This window comes from Patagioenas fasciata, chromosome 28 (genome assembly GCF_037038585.1).
Source record: "Patagioenas fasciata isolate bPatFas1 chromosome 28, bPatFas1.hap1, whole genome shotgun sequence".
Taxonomy (NCBI): Eukaryota; Metazoa; Chordata; class Aves; order Columbiformes; family Columbidae; genus Patagioenas; species Patagioenas fasciata.
Genome location: NC_092547.1, coordinates 3,717,217 through 3,739,278, shown reverse-complemented (window position 1 = coordinate 3,739,278; position 22,062 = coordinate 3,717,217). Strand labels below are relative to the sequence as shown.

General features: G+C 68.4%; 2 protein-coding genes across 6 annotated transcripts; one reads left to right on the top strand and one right to left on the bottom strand.

The window, feature by feature from the left end:
• Nucleotides 1–282: 282 nt before the first annotated feature.
• ADCY6 (adenylate cyclase 6) lies at nucleotides 283–13,403 on the bottom strand. The gene is made up of 22 exons (XM_065858831.2): nucleotides 13,244–13,403; nucleotides 11,715–12,549; nucleotides 9,922–10,071; nucleotides 9,725–9,846; nucleotides 9,519–9,630; nucleotides 9,324–9,451; nucleotides 8,685–8,843; nucleotides 8,461–8,602; nucleotides 8,248–8,376; nucleotides 7,708–7,733; nucleotides 7,482–7,629; nucleotides 7,138–7,235; nucleotides 6,976–7,063; nucleotides 6,788–6,904; nucleotides 6,563–6,721; nucleotides 5,394–5,569; nucleotides 5,282–5,308; nucleotides 4,065–4,194; nucleotides 3,710–3,973; nucleotides 2,226–2,430; nucleotides 1,119–1,243; nucleotides 283–1,036 (listed from the first exon to the last, which is right to left on the bottom strand). The coding sequence occupies exons 2-22, from the start codon at nucleotides 12,546–12,548 to the stop codon at nucleotides 908–910; spliced, it is 3,468 nt and encodes a 1,155-aa protein (XP_065714903.2). The 5' UTR covers nucleotide 12,549; nucleotides 13,244–13,403; the 3' UTR covers nucleotides 283–907.
• Nucleotides 13,404–15,711: 2,308 nt separating this feature from the next.
• Nucleotides 15,712–21,939, top strand: CACNB3 (calcium voltage-gated channel auxiliary subunit beta 3). 5 transcript variants are annotated; one of them, XM_071800090.1, is made up of 14 exons: nucleotides 15,712–15,823; nucleotides 15,981–16,073; nucleotides 18,635–18,757; nucleotides 18,828–18,950; nucleotides 19,032–19,147; nucleotides 19,214–19,278; nucleotides 19,359–19,378; nucleotides 19,537–19,617; nucleotides 19,826–19,884; nucleotides 19,966–20,075; nucleotides 20,149–20,300; nucleotides 20,374–20,469; nucleotides 20,543–20,692; nucleotides 20,780–21,939. In XM_071800090.1, exons 1-14 carry the CDS (start codon nucleotides 15,782–15,784, stop codon nucleotides 21,089–21,091), a joined length of 1,542 nt encoding a protein of 513 aa, XP_071656191.1. In that variant the 5' UTR covers nucleotides 15,712–15,781; the 3' UTR covers nucleotides 21,092–21,939. The 5 variants fall into 5 exon arrangements, with proteins under 5 accessions (XP_071656191.1, XP_065714922.1, XP_071656193.1 ...); XM_065858850.2 differs by having other exon boundaries at nucleotides 15,720–15,823; nucleotides 20,798–21,939; XM_071800092.1 differs by lacking the exons at nucleotides 15,712–15,823; nucleotides 15,981–16,073 and adding an exon at nucleotides 17,042–17,083.
• Nucleotides 21,940–22,062: the final 123 nt, after the last annotated feature.

Genomic DNA, 22,062 nt, shown 5'->3' with positions numbered 1-22,062 from the left:
CTTTTCTATAATTATTCACTGTATAAAAGGTGCTAAGTTTGCAAAGTAGTATTATTTAAACCTATCAATGTTTAAAAATTAATTTCTTAGCTAATTTGCCCTCACAGCTTGAAACACACGGGCAGTTCAAGTACAGGTGTTTCACCCCTAATCCCTTCCCGAACCCCCATCCCCATCACCCCACCACCTCCCCTTTCCCCCCCGTGGTCCCTGAGCCCGGTTTGCCCCCCAGGACCCCCCCAGCCACCCCCCCAATCTCAGTCCCACACACCAGGCCACAGCTCGTATCCAAAGTGAGTTTTATATATAATTAATTTATCTGTACACACGAAGGACAAAGTAGTACCTCAGGGCAGCAGTGGAGGGAAGGGGGGGCGGTGCAGCCCCCCTAGGCTGAGCCCCCCCCGCCCCAAAACAGCTTCAAACAAAACAAAACAGGAAAAGAAAAAAGGAAAAAAAAAAAAGTCACTTCATTTTTTTTTTTTTTGCATTTAAAAGGGGGGGGAGCTGCACCCACCCCCCCCTCCCCGCTGGCAGCCCCGGGGGGTGTGAAGGTGCTTGGCCTGTGCCCCCCCTCCGCAGGCGGCACTTCAGTTTGGCACATGGAGGGGACAGGGACACCCCCAGCCCCTTCCCCGGGGGGGCCCATCTCCCCTCTTTGGCACGTGGGGGATTTTAGCAAAGGGGGGGGGTTGCACCTCAACCCCTCCCCAACCCCCCCGGTGCTGGGCAATCCCCCCACCCTGGGGGGGCACAGCAGGGGGTTCCCCCCCAGCCACCTCCCTTGTGTCCATTTCTCCCTTTGTTTTTTCTTTTAAATACATGGATTTGGGGATTTTTTTTCCTTTTTTGCCTGACCCCTGTGCAGGTCCTGGGGTGGGGGGGCCACACCAGGCGGGGACCCCCCCTAACTCCCTGCAGGGCCGGCGTTGAGGAAGTAGGTGGTCATCTCGCCCTTGCCCTTGACCTTGACCAGTCCCCGGCACTCCAGCACGTAGCCCTTGGCCGCCAGCACCTGGTACAGGTCCGTTGTCACCTGAGGGGGGAGTGGGACACATGGGGGGGTGAGGAGTTGCTCTGAGGGCGCCCTGTCCCCCCCCTCCCGCCCCCCCGCTGACCTGGATGCGGTCGGGGACGCCGGTGCTGTCCATGCGGCTGGAGACGTTGACGGTGTTGCCCCAAATGTCGTACTGGGGCTTGCGCGCCCCGATCACCCCCGCAACCACCGGGCCCATGTTCAGGCCTGGGGGGGTCAGAAAGGGACAAAGAGGGTGTCACGAACTCCCCCATGGTTGCAGGGGGGAAGCGGGGGGCATGCGAGGGGAAAAGAGGGGGGCAAAGGGAGGTGTGGGCAAAGGGGAAGCGGGGTGCAATGGTTTGTGTGTGCACAGGGGGACGAAGGCAAAGGGGTGTGCAAGGGTTTGCACATGCACAGGGCTGTGCAAGGGTTTGCATGTGCATAGGGGTGTGCAAGGGTTTGGATGCGCACAGGGGTGTGCAAGGGCCAGGATGTGCGAGAAAGAAGGGGTGTGCAAGGGTTGGCACATGCATAGGGGTATGCAAGGGTTGGCACATGCATAGGGGTGTGTGAGGGCCAGGATGTGCGAGAACGAAGGGGTGTGTAAGGGTTTGCAAGTGCAAAGGGGTGTGCAAGGTCCAGTGTGTGCAAGGGTTTGCATGTGCACAGGCGTGTGCAAGGGGGAAGGGGTGTGCAAGGTCCAGTGTGTGCAAAAAGAAAGAGGTGTGCAAGGATTTGCATGTGCAAAGGGCTGTGTGGAGGCAGTGGGGTGTGTAAAGAGGTGTGTGAAGGCCTACGTGTGCAAGGGCTAAAGGGCCGTGCAACATCAGCACACATCAAGGGGTGTGTGAAGGCTGTGCACACAAAGGGGAAAAGGTGTACAAGGCTTCGCTTGTGCAAATGTGTGTGCAAGGCCCAAAGAGCATGCAAAGATCTGCATACAAAGTGCTCCGCAAAGGCTGTGCGTGCAAAAGGGCAGAGGCGTGCAAGAGGTGTGCAAGGCTTGTGCGGAGGCTGTACGTGCAAAGCCAAGGGGCCGTGCAAAGCTCCCCCGTGCAAGGGCTATGCACCAGGGTCACGTGTGCAAAAAGGGACGAGGCGTGCGAGAGCCGGCGGCTGCTGCGCCGCCTGCAAGGGACGTGCAGGGACGTGCGAGGGGCATGCAGGGAGGCAGAGGGACGTGCGAGGGGCGTGCGAGGCCGCTCACCGATCTTCATCTGGAAGTTGTTGAAGGAGTGCTCGTTGATGTACTTCATCTGCTCCATGAGGTGCATGGCGTAGTCGGCAAGCGCCGCGATGTGGCTCCGGCCCTCACGGTCGTAGGTGGCGGCGTTCAGCCCCGAGGCCGCCATGTAGGTGCTGCCGATGGTCTTGATCTTCTCCAGCTGCCGGTACTTCTGCTCGCTGATTATCTGGGGGGACAGGGATGGGGGGGTGGTGTCACCCCCACGTGGCCTCTCTGGGGTCCTGCACCCCTCATCTGCCTGCAGCCCAGCCTGTGCTCACCCCACGCATGGTGCTCCGTGGTGTCTCCAGCACCCCGTGCACCCCACCTTCTTGCACCCCATGCATGGTGCTCTACAGCCTCTCTGGGGCCCCCTGCACCCCATCCCTGTGAATCCCATGTATGCTGCTCCATGGCCTCTCTAGCACCCCGTGCACCTCATCCCCTGCACCCCATCCCCACGCATGGTGCCCTACAGCCCCTCCAGCACCTTGTGCACCCCATGCATGTCTCCACAGCCTCACTGGGGTTCTGTGCACCCCATCTTCCTGCCCCCCAGCCCATCGTCTCCTATGCTCCATGCACACTGCTCCATGGTCTCCAGCACCCCAAGCACCCCATCTTCTTGCACCCTGTGCACAGTGTTCCACATCCTCTCTGGAGCCCCGTGCACCCCATCCCCTGTGCCCCATCCCCATACATGGTGCCCTATAGCCCCTCCAGCACTCTCTGCACCCCATCTTCATGCACCCCATGCATGGTACTCTACAGCCTCTCTGGAGCCCCGTGCACCCCCATCCCCTGCACCCCATCCCTGTGCACCCCATGTTCGCTGCTCCACAGCCTCTCTAGCACCCTGTGCACCCCACCTCCTGCACCCCATCCCCACACATGGTGCTCCACAACCCCTCCAGCACCCTCTGCACCCCATCATCTAGCACCCCATCCCTGTGCACCTTAGGAACTCTGCTCCATGATCTTTCCAGCACCCTGTGCACCCCATCTTCTTGCACCACATGCACAGTGCTCTACAGCCTCTCTGGGGCCCTGTGCATCCCATCCCCATGCACCCCATGTATGCTGCTCCACAGCCTCCCTAGCACCCCATGCACCCCATCTCCTGCTCCCTGTGCCCTGTACCCCATCCCACAGCTCCATCAACGCTCCTCCACCACCTCTTTCCAGCACCCCATCTTCATACACCCCATGCACAGTGCCCCACAGCCCCTCTAGCACCCTGGGCACCCCATCTTGCACCCCATGCACGGTGCTCTACAGCCTCTCTGGGGTTCTGTGCACCCCAACTCCTGCACCCCATCCCACAGCTCCATGAACACTGCTCCATGGTCTCTCCAGCACCCCATCTTCCTGCACCCCATCTTCCTTCCCCCACTCATGCTGCTCCACAGCCTTTCCAGAACTCCATGCACCCCATCCCCATGATCCACCCCACTGCACTCCAGCACCTCGTCGAAGTCGGCGATGATCTCGTTGAGCAGGCGCAGGCACTCGACGCCCTCGTTGTTGGCCTCCAGCTCGACGTAGAACTCAGAGAAGTTGCTGATGGAGGCGAACATGACGGCCACGCACTCACAGGACTGGTAGTAGAGCTCGTCGTTGCGCCGCTCCCGCGCCAGAAAGTGCGCCGCCACGTCCTTGGGCAGGATGTTGTGCAGCAGCCGCCGGTTGTACGCCTGCAGCTCCTCCATCTCCTCCTTCTCGCCCGTCGCCTGCGGCACCCAGCACCATGCGGGAGCCGCCCCGGGGTGTGGGGAGGGGGGCGGTCCCATCCCCTCATCCCTCGTCCCCCCCAGGTCCTACCTGCAGCTTCCAGAGGAAGTCGAGGCGGGCGGTGGACTCGACCTGCTGCGCGTGCAGGTACAGCGCCAGCGCGAAGACGGCCAGGATGACGGGGGTGACGTACCGCAGGGCCACCTTCCCCTCCGCTGGGCTGTGGGTACCGTCCCCCCGCTGAGAGGGGACGACGGACCAGTCCCTGCCCACCCCAGGGACCCCAAACCTGCACCCGGTCCCCTATGATGCACCCACCCCAGGGACCACAAATCTGCACCCACCCCGGGGACCCCAAACCTGCACCTAGACCCCTATGATGCACCCACCCCGGGGACCCCAAACCTGCACCTAGACCCCTATGATGCACCCACCCCGGGGACCCCAAACCTGCACCTAGACCCCTATGATGCACCCACCCCGGGGACCCCAAACCTGCACCTAGACCCCTATGATGCACCCACCCCGGGGACCCCAAACCTGCACCTAGACCCCTATGATGCACCCACCCCGGGGACCCCAAACCTGCACCTAGACCCCTATGATGCACCCACCCCAGGGACCCCAAACCTGCACTCAGACCCCTATGACACACCCACCCCAGGGACCACAAATTTGCACCCACCCCAGGGACCCCAAACCTGCACCCGGTCCCCTATGATGCACCCACCCCAGGGACCACAAATCTGCACCCACCCCGGGGACCCCAAACCTGCACCTGGTCCCCTATGATGCACCCACCCTAGGGATCCCAAACCTGCACCCGGTCCCCTATTGATGCACCCACCTTGGGGACCCCAAACCTGCACCCGGACCCCTACGACGCACCCACCTCGGGGACCCCAAACCTGCACCCGAACCCCTATAACGCACCCACCCCAGGGACCCCAAACCTGCACCTGGACCCCTATGATGCACCCACCCCAGGCACCACAAATCTGCACCCACCCTGGGGACCCCAAACCTGCACCCACCCTGGGGACCCCTTAAGATGCACCCAAACCCCAAACCTCCACCCAGCCCCCAAAGGTGCACCCACCCAAGGGATCCCCAAAGACGTACCCACCCCAGAGACCCCAAACCTGCACCTGAACCCCTATGACACACCCACCCCAGGGACCCCAAACCTGCACCCAGCCCCCAAAGCTGTGCCCACCGTCCCAGTATAGACCCCAAGGGACTCTCCTGCTATCACCCACCCTCATCCCCTCCTCCCAGTTCCCCACTGGTCCCAGTCCCCCACTCACCATTCATCCTGGGTCACATTGAAGGGCCTGGTGGCGGGGAGAGGAGTCAGCGTTAGCGGGGTGGGGACACAGCTCCCAGGGAGGGGACAGCGGGGGCACATGGGGCACTCACAGGGCGTTGGCCACCACCAGCAGGTCAGCGTTGTCAAACAGGGTGGCCTGGGGACCCTCCACCAGCACCAGGTAGGTGGCCTCGATGGCCACCATGAGCAGCAGCTTCCCGATGCTGCTGATGTGCAGGAAGACGGAGCAGGCGAGCAGGCTCAGCACCACGCTGTAGCTGAAGTACTGCGGGAGGGACACCCCGTGGTGACACCGGCACCCGCAGGGACTCCCGCCAGCACCCCAAACGCACAGGGACATGGCACCCGGGGGACCCCCTGCCAGCACTCAGGGGCTCGGTGCCAGCACCCACGGAGGGACCCGTGTCAGCAGCCTGTGTCTGCAGGGACACTGTGCTGGCACCCTGCACCCGCGGGGACACTGTGCCTACAGCACCCTATACTCTTGGGGACACTGTACCTACAGCACCCTGTACCCTTAGGGACACTGTGTTGGTACCCTGTACCCTTGGGGACAATGTACCTACAGCACCTTGTACCCTTGGGGATGCTGTGCCTACAGCACCCAGTACCCTTGGGGACCCCATGCCAGCACCCTTGAGAACACTGTGCCTGCAGGTACCCCATGCTGGCACCCTGCAGCCTCAGGGACCCTGTGCCAGCACCCCTGGGGACATTGTGTCTGCACCCTCAGGGACCCTGCACCAGTGCCCGTGCAGGACTCTGCACCCACAGGGACCTCTGCCAGCACCCTATGTCTGTGGGGACCCTGTTCCAGCACCCACAGGGACCTCTGCCAGCACCCTATGTCTGTGGGGACCCTGTTCCAGCACCCACAGGGACCTCTGCCAGCACCCTATGTCTGTGGGGACCCTGTTCCAACACCCACGGGGACCTCTGCCAGCACCCTATGTCTGTGGGGACCCTGTTCCAGCACCCACAGGGACCTCTGCCAGCACCCTATGTCTGTGGGGACCCTGTTCCAGCACCCACAGGGACCTCTGCCAGCACCATGTCTGTGGGGACCCTGTTCCAGCACCCACAGGGACCTCTGCTAGCACCCTATGTCTGTGGGGACCCTGTTCCAGCACCCACAGGGACCTCTGCCAGCACCCTGCATCCTCAGGGTCCCTGTACCAGCCCCAGAGCACCTGGCCTGCTGGTGCCCACACAGGACCCCGTCCCAGCCCCACACCCATGGGTGCCACACAGGTCTCACCTCGGGGAAGTCGCAGGCCAGCCCGTGGTGGTGACACGGCCCCGCAGGGGACCCCAGGGACAGGTTGAGGGTGCGCAGCTGGCAGGGTCCCACGGCCTCCGGGGTGACGTTGAGCTCGTGGGCAGCGCAGTCCCGCAGGGACACCCGGCTGCAGGTGAACTGGAGGGGGCGAGAGGGGTGAGACGGTGACCCACAGCCCCCCACCCCCCAGCCCCACGTCCCTACCATGTTGACGAAGGCGGCGATGAAGACGAGGAGGATGGTGAAGACGCCGATGACGGTGCTGTGGGCGCGGGACTGGACGATCTTCCGGGACAGTCGCTGCAGGGCAGCGGGGAAGAGCTGGGGGGGCAAAATCCCCGTCACGCTCCGCTGAGCCCCCCCAAACCCCCACCCGCTGGCCCTGGACTCACGGTGACACAGGAGTAGACGGCACAGACGAAGAGGATGGTGGCGAGGAGGATGAAGATGCTGACGTAGACACCGAGCATCAGTGGGGAGCTGAGGAGAGAGGCGGCTGTGAGTGTGGGGGCGGGGGGGACAGGGGGGGCGTTTTGGGGGGCTGCGGCACTCACTGGGGGAACACCACGATCTGGAGGCAGCAGATGAAGCAGAAGACGAGGAGGGTGCAGGCCACGTAGCCAGCGAAGCGATCATCCACCTTCTTGGAGTACTGCGGGGACAGGGGGGACAGGGCTGGGCCGAGGGGGACGCACGGGACCCCGGGGATGAGATGGAGGGGGACAGAGGGGACCCCAAGGGATGGGAAGGAGGGGCCAGGACAGGGAGGACCATGAAGCCATCAGGATGGAAGGGACCCCACAGACGAGAGGGGACAGAGGTGACCCACAGCTGTGATGGAGAGAGTGGAGGGTGCCATAAAACCAGGACAGAGGGGACTTCAGAGGGACATCCCCACCTTCTTCTCCAGCTCAGGCGTCTGGAAGGTGAGCAGGAACTTCTTGACGTGGTCCTTGCGGAGCTGGTCGATGCTGCGCGCGTCGATGGCCCGGCTCAGGAACTCGTCCACCTCGTCCTCGGGGTTCAGGGCCTCCTGGGCGCCGCGGCTGGGGACACGGCTGGGTCAGGGTCCCCCCGGGTCCCCCCCAGGGATGGGCTGGCTGTGACACCCCCGGGACACTTACTTGTCTTTGCTGGAGTCATCGATGCCCTGGGGAAACACAAGAGAAATGGGAGGTGTCAGAGCCACCAGTATGGAGTGGGGGGACTCTCAGAGGGACAAGGACATGGGGCAACCCCCAGAGTGACCAAGGCCACCAAGGATGGGGGACAGAGTCCTGAGGATAACCAGGATGGCGAAGGGGAATCCCCAAGGGTTCTCCAAGCCTGGCAAGGATAGGGGCGTCCCCAAGGGCATAGGGAGGTCTGACACCAGTGAGGACGGGGGACCCCAAAGGGTCCCCAAGGCCAGTGAGGACGGGGGATCCCCAAGCGCTGCTGTGGACAGGGGGGGACACGTTTGGGTCCCCATGGGCTGGTGAAGGTATTGTGGATCCCCAAGGGCTTCTGAGGACAAGGGGAACACCTGGGGATCCCCAAAGTCTGCTGAGGACACGGAAAGACCCGCGGGTTGCTCGGGGCCGTGGGCTGCAGGAGGAAGCGGGGAAGGCAGCGAGCGCCCGATACCGCAGCGCTGGGGGCCCTCACCCCCCCAGGCCGCTCACCATCTGCCGGAAGGCCTTGGAGTCCTTGGTGCGGGAGAAGGAGCGCTCGGGCACCCAGCGCGGCACCAGCCCCTCGGTGGAGTTGGCGCGGGCGCGCTGCAGCTTGGCCAGGATGGCTTTCTCCTCCTTCTGCGGAGCAAATGGGCATGAGAGGGGCAGCCCCGGCTTCCCCCGCTCGCGTTCCACCCCGCTCCAAAAAGCCCCCCGACTCACGCGCTTCTGGCTGCAGCCCACGATGAGGAAGGTCTCGATGTTGTGCTCCTTGAGGTAGGCGTTGCGCTCGCCCCCGTGGCCTGGCTCCACCTCGTAGTCGCCGTTCAGGTACTGCAGCGTGGCCCAGGTGATGTGGATGCGCCTGGGGATGGGAAGGATGAGGAGCTGAGCCCCCCCTGCCCCCCGGTCCCGGTCCCCAGCCCAGCATCCCCGTCCCAACTCACCCGGCTTTGCCACCCGCTTCCATGTGGTTGGCCAGGGTGACATCGTTGGACCAGACGTCGAACTGCCACTTGCGCAGCCCCAGGACGCCGCAGTGCACGCGCCCGCTGTGGATGCCCACGCGCATGTTCACATTCACCCCCGTCACCTCGCGCACGAGCCTGCGGACGGCACCAGCATAGCGTGTCACCGCGGGCACCGGGGACGGGCACAGACCCCAGGGCTGCGGTGGCACCAGGGATGTGCCAGCACCGGCGATGGGCACAGCCCCCCAGGTTGTGGTGGCACCAGGGATAGGCACAGCTCCCCAGGGTTGCGGTGGCACCAGGGATGGGCACAGCTCCCCAGGGCTGCGGTGGCACCAGGGACATGCCAGCACCGGGGATGGGCACAGCCCCCCAGGTTGCAGTGGTACTGAGGACAGGCACAGCTCCCCAGGGTCATGGTGTCACCAAGGATGGGCACAGTGCCCCAGGGTTGCGGTGGCACCAAGGATGGGCACAGCGCCCCAGGGTTGCGGTGGCACCAAGGATGGGCACAGCTTCCTAGGGTCATGGTGGCATCAAGGATGGGCACAGTGCCCCAGGGTTGCGGTGGCACCAAGGATGGGTACAGTGCCCCAGGGTCGTGGTGGCACTCACGAGATGGCCTCGATCATGTCGACCCCCATCTCCACGCAGCAGTGCGCGTGGTCCCCGCGCGCCTCGGGCAGCCCCGACACGCAGTAGTAGCAGTCCCCCAGGATCTTGATGCGCAGGCAGTGATTCTCCTGGGGGGTGAGGGGCGGGTCAGGGGGGCTCAGGGACCCCCAGGACCCCCCCAGCCCCACCACTCACTGCCGCCAGCTTGTCGAAGCGAGCGAAGAGCTCATTGAGCGTCATCACCAGCTCCTGTGCCGTGCACTGCGAGGCCAGGCTGGTGAAGCCCTCAATGTCGGCGAAGAGGATGCTGCCGGGAGGAAGAGCGTGGCCTCAGCGGGGACACATACACCCCCCTATGGACCCCCCCCCCCAAACCTCACCCACCCGCAGCCCTGCGATACCTGACGTTGTCGTGCTTCTGGATGTAGATCTTGTGGAACATCATGTCCTCCTTCTTGGTGTTGATGTCCTCCTTCATCTCCATGGCCACGTGCTGGGGCAGCACCGAGAGCAGCAGCCGCTCCTGCCCCCCGTATCACCCCGTCAGCGCGGGGCCGGGGTCCCCATGGCCCCCCCAGCCCCCAGGGCCCCCACCCACCTGCTGGCGGTTCTCGCGCTGGAGGTGCAGACGCGCCTGGATGTACCCGCGGGTCTCCTGGAAAGCCTGGCGCTGAGACACCTCGGCCGGGTAGTGGGTGCAGACCCCCACCACGTTGGTGCAGAGGAAGATCAGGGCATTGGCACTGAGCTGGTGGGGGAAGTGGACTCAGCACGACGCCCCCGGGAATCCCCAGCCAGCTCTGCCACCCTCCTCTGCACCCCAAAACCCCAGCTGTGCTATGGGGGTGCAGTCACCAGAGGCCACAAGGGGGGATGTGGGGCAGGGAGACATGAGGACATGGGGACCCAAGGTAGGGGGATGTGGGGATGCAGGGACCTGGGGACATGGGGGACCAGGTCAGGGTGTATGGGGATACAGGGACCTGGGGGGGATGTGGGGATACAGGGACCTGGAGACACAGAGGACCAGGTTGGGGGGATGTGGCGATACAGGGACCTGGTGGGTGATATGGGGATACAGGGACCTGGAGACGCAGGGGACCAGGTTGGGGGGGGGCGTGGGACACCAAGGCGGGGGGGTTGCAGGGACATGGGGGACTTGGAGACACAGGGCGTGGGGACGGAGGGGACCTGGGGCTGCAGGAGACCACAGTAGGGGGGATGCAGGGACCTGAGCACCCAGGGTAGGGGGAACAGAGGGGACTTGGGGACACAGTGGACCAGAGCAGGGTGAATGTGGGGACCTGGGGACCAAATGCAGGGGGGGACATGGGGCACCTGGGGATGTAGGAAATCAGGACGGGGGGGACGTGGGCACGCAGGGCAGGGGGGTATGAGGACACAGGAGGGACACGAGGACCCGGGGCAGGGAAGAGTGTGGGGACACGGCCAGGCCCCACGGGAAGCACAGAAAGCTGGGGGGTCAGGAAGCAGAGCTGGCGGCAGCGGGAGCCCTGCGGTTTCCCCCCTCCCTGTCCTTGTCCCCCGGGACCGGGGCCAGGGCTATTTATAGTGCTCTGGCAGGCTGGGGGGGGACACTCGCACCCGCCATCCCCATCGCAGCCCCCCCGGCCAGGGGCTGCGGCCCCATTGCCCACCCTGTGGGGGTTACCCCGCTTGAGGGGCTTCCCCTCCTGTGACCCCCTGCACCTCTTGGCCTCGGCCCCCCCAGCATGGCGCTCCTCGCCCTGTGCCCCACAGGGATGGCACGTGGCCCCGGCCAGGCAGGGCGAGGGTGACGAGTGGCCCCGCGCAAGGAGGGGAACACAGCGAGGCGCTGCTGGGGGCTGGGCACACACAACCCTGGGGACAAGGGGACCCCCCTGTGCCTCCCTACACATGCAGCACCCCACTGGGAGCACCCACTACCCCTGGGCAGGCAGGACAGGGGACACCGCCAGGGTCCCAGCCCCCTGGGTGGCAGCCAGCCCCCCGCCCTGGCGCCCTGGCCCTGCATCCCCCTCGGGGGTTTCCGCTGGCCCCACAACAGGGGTTTTGTGGGTGCCCCCCCACCCCGGTACAGCCCACAATGGTGGGTCTGTGCACAGCCCCGCTGGGACGTGGGGCCCCTTCGCCCCCGGCGCGGGGCTGCGGCAGCACCGCGACCCCTGGACGCGCCACAGGCAGCACCCACAGGACCCTGGCACGGGACCCCCCCTCCCTGGGCAGCCCAGGGGCCCCTCCCACATCCAGAATTTTCCGTGTCGCAGAAAAGCCCAATTTTGCAAAGAGACTTGAAGAACCACCAAAGGGGACGGGGGGGTCCCATCCACGCCACAAGCAGGCAGGACCCCCTTGGCACAGCCTCCCCATGTGTCCCCCCAGCCCCACCTGCTTCCAGACGAAGGGGTCCGTGGCGTTGCGGTGCCAGGCGATGGTGAGGTGCAGGGCGGAGAGGAGGACGCCGGCCAGCACGGCCGCCCGCATCCGCACGGGCAGCAGCGTGTAGGTGATGTAGATGAAGAACACGCTCCACCAGACGCCCTCGGCCGCGCTCCGGGGAGCCACGGCCACCGTCCCCAGCGCCTGCACCCCGGCCAGGAGCCCCAGCACCACGTAGCTCACCACCCACATGTAGTCCTGGGGGAAGGCGCTGCAGCTGCACAGCACCATCAGGAGCAAGAACAGGGCCGTGGCGCTCGCCAAGGCGGCGGTGGCCGGCACGTGTGGGGTGCCGGGCAGGCAGTGGAAGAGCAGCATCACCCCACAGACCAGCACCAGGACCCCCATCAGCACCGTCAGGCTGCTCTGGTTCATCTGGAAGAAGTAGCGCTGGTAGAGCCGCTCCAGTTTGGCCGACTGGAAGCGTTTGGAGCGGAAAACTTGGAGCAGCCGCCGCCAGCACTCGCCGGCCGATGGTCGCCCACCGCGGCCCCCGGCCCCCTTCGGACCCTTGGTCTCGCCATCCTCCAAGGCCAGGTCCACCGATTTGAGCCCCAGGTCGCCCGCGGGTCCCTTCTTGCCGTAGTGGTCCTCCTGCCAGGTGCAGCGCAGCCCCCGGGGGGGCCCCCCACCCCGCTCCATCTCAGGGTCCTGCAGGCAGCTCATGTAGCGGGGGCCGCAGAGGGCGGCGCGGGGCCGGGTGCCCTTCTTGCCGTTGCGCTCCCCCCATGCCGTCTTCCGCTCGTCCACCTTGGGCACCAGGATGCCACTGAACCACGACATGCTGCAGGCGCCGGGTAGGGGTCAGCGCTCGGTCCCCCATCCCAATGCCCCAAGAGGGACCCCGGTGCCCGTGAGGGTGCAAAGGGAAGTTTTCCCCACCCTGGAGGGCCAGGCAGCGAAGGGCCCTGATGTCCCAGCCCCCCCGGGGGTGCAGACCCCGAGCCGGCCCCGTGGTCCTGCAGAAGCAGCCGGTGCCGGTGTCCCGGTGCCGCTGTCCCGGTGCCCAGCCCTGCCGTGGCCGCCCCGAGCCTGTCCTCCCCGGCACAGTGACCTGCGGCAGAGCTGGAACCGTCCCGGCTGTCCCGGCCTTGTTTATCTTGAACAGCGGCCAACAGGCTGCACCGGGCACCTCGGCCCCGGGGCACCGGGGACCAGCCGGGACGTGGCAACCGGTCGCAGGCCCGGGCAAGCGGCGGTAGCAAACGGTGGCCTGAGAAGGGCCGGCCCCGGCGGCGGCCGCCTCCCTGCCCGCCCGCCCCGCGGGGAGCCCCGCCGAGCCCGGCCCGTCCGCCCCGGCCCCGCCAGCGCCTTCCCGCTGCCGCACCGGTCACCGGGCAGCCCCCCCGGACCACCCCGCTCCTGCCGCCCCGGGAGCCGCTCCGGTCCCACCCCCCGCCGCACCGCGCCCCGCGCAGCGCCCCGCTCCCGGTCCCGCTCCCCGCCGCCGGCCCGGCCGCCCCGCCGGCCCCGCTCACCTCCGCCTCCGGCGCCGCCGCCCGCGGGGCTCCGCGCCCCGGCACGGCCCCGCCGCCGCCCGCTCCTACACGGCGGCCGCGCTGCGCCCCCGCCGTCCCATCCCGCGCCCACGCCGGGCCTTCGGTGGCGGCCCCGGTCGCGGCCCCGGCCCGACCCGCCCCGGCCGGTGCCCGCCCCCCCCCGCCCGGATCTGCTCCCGGGCGCTCCCGGCCGGCGGCCTTAAAGGCGCAGCGGCGGCGGCCCCGGTACGGCCCGGTACGGGCCCCAGAGCGGCCCGGTGCGGCGGGGGAGGCGCGGGCGGCGCGCGGGGGCGGCGGGCGCGCGCGCGGGCACGGGCGGACCGGCACCCCCGGGGCCGCGCGCACACACACACACGCACACACACGCACCGCGACGCTGCACCGACATGGCGACACGGGACACCGGGGGCACGCGCGGCCGGGCCCCCGCGTGCGCACACACGCGCCCCCAGGATACCCCCGTGTCTGCACACACCCCCCCCCGTTCTGAGTGTGTCCCGTGCACACACACACCCTGTACACACATCCACACCCCCCAGTACCCCTCTCTTGCACCCCCCCACTGGTCACACACCTACAGCCCCTTGCACACGCGTGCACACACTTGCACACCTGTGTGCACACACACACCCCCCTTTGCATGTGTGCACGTATCTCCCTGCACACACACCTACACACTCCTTAGGCACACCCACATGTGCACACACAGGCACATATGTGCACACACATCCTTGCACACATGCATGCAGTGCTCAAATGCACCCTTGCACACGTGTGTATGCACACAAATGCACCCTTGCACACATGCACATGCATCTCTGCACACACGCATGTACATCCAGTTTGCGCACACACACCCTTGCACACACAGGCACGTGTGCACACACATGCCCTTGTGCACATCCGTGCCAGTTGTGTGCGCACACACGTGCACATGCACCCTTGCACACACGCTCATTTTGTGCCCACACACATATACCTTTGCACACACATACGTGTGCACACATACACTCATTTGGCACACACACACACAGCCTTGCATGTACTCTGGCACAAATGCACGCCCATTTTGCACACTCGCATGCACGTGAACCCTTGCACACACTCACCCGGTTTGCACACACACACATACATGTGTCCTTGCACTCACATGCACATATGCATGCCCATTTTGCACACACACACATACACACCCCCTTGCACGCATCCCCCCTCAGCCCCCATGCCCAGACAGGTGCAGGACAGCCCCTCACTGGGGTCCCAGCCCGCACCCCACGGGTGTCCGCGGCTCAGGCCCTGCCACTCCTCTTGCCCGTGGCGGGGCCCCCCTCCCGCGGCACCGCCGGGCTCCGCACCCCCCCCCCCGCAGCAGCGCTGGGCCCCGGGGAGCGCAGATTAATCATTAATTAGCAGTTGCCGCCGGGGCCGTGTCCCCGCGGCCCCACGCGGAAGTCCCACCGCGAGAGGGGGGTGGGCACCGGAGCCCGGCCTGGGGGACCGGCCGGGGGCACCTCGGGGACACCCGGGGGTCCCAGCACAACCCGGGTGCTCCCCCGGGTCCACGGGCGGGATCCGGCCCCTGCCGGGAATCCCTGGGACAGATCCTGGCCCTTTTGGGGACCCCCAGGACAGATCCTGGCCCTGCTGGGGATCCCCTGGAACAGGTCCTGCCCGTGCTGGGCTTCCCCGGGACGGATCCTGCCCGTGCTGGGGATCCCCTGGAATAGATCCCACCCATACTGGGGACCCCCGAATCAGATCCTGCCCCTTCTGGGGATCTCTGGGCTGGATCCTGCCCGTGCTGGACATTTTGGACCAGCCCTTGGCCATGCGGGAGCTCTGTCCACACCAGAGCTCCCCGGGCCCGATTCTGACCCCGTCGGGGCTCCCCGGGCCGGACCCCGCCCCCACCCGGGCCGTCCGTCTCCCCGGGGCCGCCGCAGCCGCCGCCCATCGCCCCGGCCGGGCGGTGCAGCGATGCTGCGGCACCGGGCCCGATCCGGCCTCCCGCGGGCACGGCGGGGACAAGGGGCGTGGGGCGAGTGTGCAAGGGGGGCTGCCCCCACCTCGAGGCCCCCCCGCAGCCCCGCCTACCCCACGCCGGGGTATATGGGGGCAGATCCCCCTTAGGGGAGCGTGGCACGGCCGCCTCGGGACCCGTCCCGGTGGGATGCGGGCGGCGGGGCTTCCGCAGCCCTGGACACGGCGGCGGCACCGGGGCTCCTTTTTCCCGGTGTCACCGAGACGGTCCCGGCAGCACTGCGGGTTGCAGGGAGGGTCTATCCCCGGTGCTCCCCGGTGGCTGCCCAGCTGCGGGGGCGCGGGCTGGACGCCACGGGGATGGGCGCGGGGGCGGGCAGGCGGGGGCGGGGACGGCCGGGACGCCCCGGCGGCCCCGTGTGATGCGGAGCGCGGCAGTGGCGGCGGCAGCGGCGCGGCCCTTCCCGGCGGAGCGCCGCGGTCCGGTGCGGGGCCGCCCCGCCGGGATCCCGGGGGCTTCGGTGGGTGCTGCCGGGCATGTCTGCCCCGGCGCAGCCCGCCGCTCCCGGCTCCTTTCAGGTGAGCGGGCCGGAGCCCTCCCGGCCGCCGCGGGTCCGGTGAGGCCCGGTTCGGTTCTGCCCGCAGCGCGGGGGCCGCCGGTAGCAGCGCAGCGGCGGGGCCGCGCCGCCCGGTGCCGCCCGGTGGTCACCAGCCGCCCTCGCCGCTCCCCCCGCAGAGCCCGCGAAGGCTCCCGAAGTGCAAGAGCCGTTTCAAGCGCTCGGACGGCAGCACCTCGTCCGACACCACCTCCAGCATCCTCCGCAGGCAGGTGAGCGGGCCGGCACCGGCACCGGGGCGGGGCAGCCCCGCCAGCCCCAGCCCCCCCTCCGCGGCTCGCTCCCGGGGGCGGCGGCTGCGGCTCTGCGTTAAGGCACGGACCGGGGGGGAGCGGCCGAGCTCCTGCGCCCCAACCCCCGCACCAGGGGGACCCGGGCGGCCGCCCCCGCCCCACCGCTCCCGCGGGACCGGAGCTGGGCACCGGCACCGGTAGCACCGCAACAGCCGCTCCCCACGGCTAAAAATAGCGAGTGCTGCGTCAGGGCCGGGCCGGCCGCCGGGTACCGGCACTGCGGCGCCGGGGGGGGGCAGGGGGAGGCCCCGGGGAAACTGAGGCAGCGGAGGGGGAATGGGGCGGGGGGGTCTGCTGTGCCGCCCAGCCGGTCCGTCAGCCGGCAAAGAGCCGCCTTCCCACGCTGCCCAGGGGGGCACGGACCCACTCGCCCGATCCGGTTCACCGCGGCCCCAGTGGCGCCCCCCGGCCCAGCCGCAGACGGGCGAGGGGGTACCGGGGAGGCCCGCGGAAGGCGGGGGGTTCCGCTAGTGGCGGTCCCGGGAGGTGCAGAGCGGCTTGAGCGTCCCGTTTCCCTCCCAGGACAGCACTTTCCCCCCCGGTACCCACGGGGACCCTACGCCCCGGCCCCGCTCCCGGCGTGGCCGCTTCAGCACCTCGGAGAGGGCCCGGCCCGGCCCCGCTGCGCTGCCCGGTACCGGTGCCGGTCCCGCCGGTGCCCGGAGCCCCCGCCCTGCCGAGCGCTGCCCCGCGGCCCCCGCTCCGGGCCGAAGGCGGCCCAGGCCGGTCCCGCCGGTGCCCGTCCCGCTGCGCGGGAACGGGGCGGGCCGGGCCGGTCCCTCGGGGCTTGCCGCTGCCCCCCTCCTCGGGGGCGGGGGGGACGCGGCGGGGGGGCGGGAGCGGCTCCAGCCCCGCCGCAGGCCTCGCCCTGCAGACGGGGCTGCTACCGGCTCGGGGCAGGACGGGGGCCGCCGCACCGGAGCATGGAGGTACCCACGGGGACCGCCCGCCGCCGCCCCGGGACCACCGGCCGCGGGCTCCGGGGAGCGGGACGGCCCCCCCTGTCCATGCCTCCTGCAAGGACCTGCTCCCCCTTTGCAAACTAACCCTCCTCCCCCGGGAGCTGCCCTGAGGCCCCGTCGCGGTGCACGGCACCGGGGCCGCTGGGAATCCCCGGCTGCCCGTGCAGCCCCCGCGGGGGTCCCACCGGAGAGGGGCCGGAGCCCCTCGTCAGTCCCGGAAGGGGGAACCGCGACCCCCAATTCTCCCCCTGCCCCCTCCAGCGGCTGAGCCGGCGGGGGCGGCTCCGTGCGGCCCGGGGGGGACGGCGGGAGGCGGGGGCGGGGAGGGGCGGGGAGGGACGGCGGCGGCGCGGCGGAGCGGGCAGGGCCAGCCGGAGCCCGAGCCGCAGCCGGAGCCGGTACTGGAGCCGGGCGGGGGGGCGCGGGCGGTTCGGCTCGGCTCGCCCCGTCTATGTCGTTTTCTGACTCCAGCGCTACCTTCCTGCTCAACGAGGTACCGGTCCCGGTACCGGGGGGGCCGTGCCCGGGGGACCGCGGTCGGGGGTGGGGAGGGCTGCGCCCCGGGGGCGGTGATTGCGCACTGGAGGCTGTGCCCGGTCGGGGGGTGCTTGGCCGTGCCCGGTGCAGGGGTTCGTGCCCGGCGCGGGGGGGCTCTGCTGCCCCCCGGCCCTTTGTTTCCCCGTTGCCGCCACTGGTCTCGCCCCCCCGGCAGGTGCCGCTGAGCCCCGGGAGCGGAACCGGGCGTGGGGGGGACCACGACCCCCATGGCCGGGGACCCCACGTGGACCGAGGCTGAATAGGGGGAATCACGGAGGAGGGGGGCGCGCTGGAGATGTTGTACTGGGAGGCCATGCTGGGTGTACTGGGGGGTTGGGGAAGATGCTCGGGGGGCGGTGACGATGCCGGGGGGGCCGTGCTGGGGAGGCCATGTTGCGGGGGGCCATGCTGGGAAACCATATTGCCTTCGGTGGGGAGTGGGGGCCCAGAACCCCATCGATGTGAGCGAGGTGGGGTGTGCAGGGTGGGGGAGCCCATGTGCTGGGGGGCAGGTGCTGTTCAGCATCGCTGAGCTCAGCCCGGCAGGGCCTGGGGGCCTCGGGGGGGCCCGGGGGGGCTCAGCAGCATCCAGGGACCTATAAATATTTCACCGCAGCTTCTGCGCCTGTTCCGGGCGCAGCAGGAGATGGGTAATTACCAGCAGGGTGGGGGGGCTGGCGGGGGGGCTGCACCGAGCACCTGCTGGGCACCCCAGCGTGGGGGCGGCTGCGGCAGGACCACATCCCCGGGGGGTAGGGACCCTGTCCCCAGGCTGGGACTGCGGGGGTCTCCCCCGATGGCTCCCCCAGGACCTGGGGCCTGCAGCCCCGTGCAGCCATGCTGGGTGATGGACCCACAAAAGCCACAAGGAAGTGTGGGCTGGGGGTCAGCAGGGTCCCCCCCCAGCTGGCACCGCCTCAGGGCGAGGTCCCTCTTTGTGGGGTCCCCGCAGCCCCCCGGCACTCAGCCCTGTCCCCCCAGGGCTCGGCGGACTCCTACACCAGCCGCCCGTCCCTGGACTCCGACGTGTCCCTGGACGAGGACCGCGAGGGCGCCCGGCGCGAGGTGGAGAGCCAGGCCCAGCAGCAGCTCGAGAGGGCCAAGGTACCGCGGCAGGGGACACACCAGGGGGGCTGGCGGGGCCCGGGGGTGCTGACCCCCCCTCCATCCCCAGCACAAGCCGGTCGCCTTCGCTGTGCGCACCAATGTCAGCTACTGCGGGGCGCTGGACGAGGAGTGCCCGGTGCAGGGAGCCGCCATCAACTTTGAAGCCAAAGATTTCCTGCACATCAAGGAGGTGAGTTGGGGAGCTGGGGGAAGGGGGGGGCCAGGGTCATGGACCCCCCCCCAGCCTCACCCCTGCCCTGTCCTCGCCCAGAAATACAGCAATGACTGGTGGATCGGGCGCCTAGTGAAGGAGGGGGGGGACATCGCCTTCATCCCCAGTCCCCAGCGCCTGGAAGCCATGAGGCTCAAGCAGGAGCAAAAAGCCAGGTAGGAATCAGCCCCCCCCCAGGCCCCCCTGGCCCCCCGCTGCTCGCTCACCCCTCTCCTCCCCAGGAGAGCTGGCAATGCCTCGGGCCTCGGCGACAGCGGGAGCCGGCGATCGCCTCCCCCCTCCTTAGGTAAGGGCAGGTCCTGATCCAGGGGGGTCCTGGGGGGCCCCTCTTCGCTGTCACCAACCTCTGTCTCTCCTCTCCCCAAGCCAAACAGAAGCAGAAGCAGGTGAGTCCCTGGGCAGGGGGAGATGGGGAGGGGGCTGCAGGCAGAGGGCCCCTCTTCCACCACTTATGGGGCTGGGGGGACTCCAGGCTGCTGGGGTTCTCTGGAATAGGTGGGGACGGGAGCGCGGGGGGCTGACGTGTCCCTGTGTCCCCCTGCAGACACAGCACATCCCACCCTACGACGTGGTCCCCTCCATGCGGCCCGTGGTGCTGGTGGGGCCCTCGCTGAAAGGATACGAGGTACTGGGGGGTGAAATGGGGGGGGCAGCAGAGGGGCTCACTGTCCCCCCCAGGGTGGTGGCCGGTGGCCCCTCCCTGGGCGTCCCGTGCCGTGCCAGGCAGATGGTGGGGCTGAGGGCGGCTGGCAGGGCGCCGCTGGCTGTCACCTCCCTGCCGCTGCCATCTGCTGCGCTCCCCCCGGCTCACGGCGCTGCCGGCCCCGCCGCAGGTCACCGACATGATGCAGAAAGCTCTCTTCGACTTCCTCAAGCACAGATTTGATGGCAGGTGAGGTTCCCCACCACCAGGACCACCCCCCACAAAGACCAGGGGGGTATCAGGTCCCCAGCGCCGTCCCTCTGCCCCCAGGATCTCCATCACCCACATCACGGCCGACCTCTCCCTGGCCAAGCGCTCCATCCTCAACAACCTGGGCAAACAGGCCATCCTGGAGCGCTCCACCACCCGCTCCAGCATCGGTGAGGGGCCGGGCTCCCCACAGGGGTTGCGGACCCCCCAGGGCCAGCCCAGCCTGACCCCATGTCCCCCCAGCCGAGGTGCAGAGCGAGATCGAGCGCATCTTCGAGCTGGCCAAGTCCCTGCAGCTGGTGGTGCTGGACGCCGACACCATCAACCACCCGGCTCAGCTGGCCAAGACCTCCCTGGCGCCCATCATCGTCTACGTCAAGGTGTCCTCCCCCAAGGTGAGGGGTGAGGGCGGTTCTGGGGGGGCCCTGGCTGTCCCTGCGGTGCTGTCACCCCCTCTGCCTCCCCCAGGTCCTGCAGCGGCTCATCAAGTCCCGCGGGAAGTCCCAGGTGAAGCACCTCAACGTGCAGATGATGGCGGCCGACAAGCTGGTGCAGTGTCCCCCGGTGAGCCGGGGGGGTTCCCTGGGGACACCCCGGGGGTCCCCGAGCCACCCTGACCCCTCTCGCCCACCCCCAGGAGCTCTTCGATGTGATCCTGGACGAGAACCAGCTGGAAGACGCCTGTGAGCACCTGGCCGAGTACCTGGAGGTGTACTGGCGCGCCACCCACCACCCCCCGCACGCCCCCCACGCCGTCCCCTCGCCCACCGGCCTCCCGGGCCTGCAGGTACCCCCGCACCCCCCTCGCTCCCCAGGGTGGCCGGCGCAGGGCTGCACGGGCTGGGGGGGTCCCAGCGCCGTCCGCTGCCCCCAGCGCCGCCCCTGCCCACAGAGCCAGCTGGGGGAGCGGGGGGAGCACTCGCCGCTGGAGCACGACAGCCTGATGCCCTCGGACGAGGCCGGGGAGACCTCGCCCCAGCCCTGGGGGGCCACGTCCCAGCGCAGCTCCCGGCACCTGGAGGAAGAGGAGGAGGAGGAGTACGGGGACCCCTACCCCGACATCTACCAGCCCCACCGGCACCACAACAGCGGGCTGCAGGGCCCCCCCGCGCCCGACCGCCAAACCGAGCGCAACCATGACAGGAACTGGCAGCGCGGGCGGCCCTGGGCCAAGGACAGCTATTAGGGGTGGGGAGGGCGGGGGGGACACGGCTGGGAACCGGCCCCCCCCTCCCTGGGCGCTCCCCCCTCGCCCCAGCCCCGCGCTGGGGCTGCTCAGACAATCTCCCTCTCTCGGGGAATCTCCTCCGCACCGGCAGCTTCCTCGCGCCCGACCCCCCGGGCACGTCTTCAGCCATAAGCACAGGGGGGGGCCGGCGGCCAGGACATCCCAGGACAGCCCCCCAGCTCCGGGGGGCGGCCACATGCCTTCTCCCCGCCTCAGTTTCCCCACCTGGCCCCCGCATTGCAGTCTCATTCCCCGCAGCGCAGCTGCCATAACCAGAGGGTGCCTCCACCCCAAAACCACCAGGTAACGGCGCGGGGGGGACAGTTTTAGAGCGTCCCCCATCCCACGCAGACCCGAGGAAGAAGGGGAAGGTGCTCGTCCCCCCAGCCAGGGCCTGTCCCCTCCCCTGCCCCTGCATGGGACCCCTGGGAGGAGGGGGCCACACCAGTCGCTTCGCTCTGCACCGATTTCCCCCCGCCCTGGTCACTGCAGCCAAACCGCTTCCCCCGCCCAGGGATGGGGACAGAGGGGGGGGGGGTGGCCAAACCCTGCATGGGGGGGGCTGCTCCTCACCTGCACTCGCTGCCCCCTCCCCGCTGCTGTCACCGCATGTCACCGCACAGTCCTGTAAATACGGCGCCCACCGCCCTCGGTGGGGGGTCCCAGTGCTGGGCTGACCCCCCCCCCTTCGCAGGGAGCTGGCGTGGGGGGGGGCAGAGGTGGGGGCCACAGATTTGTTATAATTTCTTTTGTAGAAAGCACCGATTTCCCTGTAACCAGTTTCAGAAACACAAGAGTGCTCGGAAGCGTCTGTGTCTGTGGTGGTGGGGGGACAGGGGACACCAGCACAGGGACGTGGGTCTGGGGGGGCCGTGAGCACCCAAAATCTCCTGGAACCTCTGGAGGGGGCTGGGAGGTGGCACCACGAG

Bases quoted from the DNA above. Each gene is read 5' to 3' on its own strand.
- ADCY6 (XM_065858831.2), bottom strand. From the start codon at position 12,548: ATGTCGTGGTTCAGTGGCATCCTGGTGCCCAAGGTGGACGAGCGGAAG. The intron at 1,244-2,225 runs GTGAGCGGCCTC...TGACCCCCCCAG, and splicing joins CAACTTCCAGATGAAGATCG to GCCTGAACATGGGCCCGGTG. The intron at 1,037-1,118 runs GTCAGCGGGGGG...CTCCCCCCTCAG, and splicing joins GCGTCCCCGACCGCATCCAG to GTGACAACGGACCTGTACCA.
- CACNB3 (XM_071800090.1), top strand. From the start codon at position 15,782: ATGTCTGCCCCGGCGCAGCCCGCCGCTCCCGGCTCCTTTCAG. The intron at 16,074-18,634 runs GTGAGCGGGCCG...CTGTCCCCCCAG, and splicing joins CCAGCATCCTCCGCAGGCAG to GGCTCGGCGGACTCCTACAC. The intron at 20,693-20,779 runs GTACCCCCGCAC...CGCTGCCCCCAG, and splicing joins CCGGCCTCCCGGGCCTGCAG to CGCCGCCCCTGCCCACAGAG.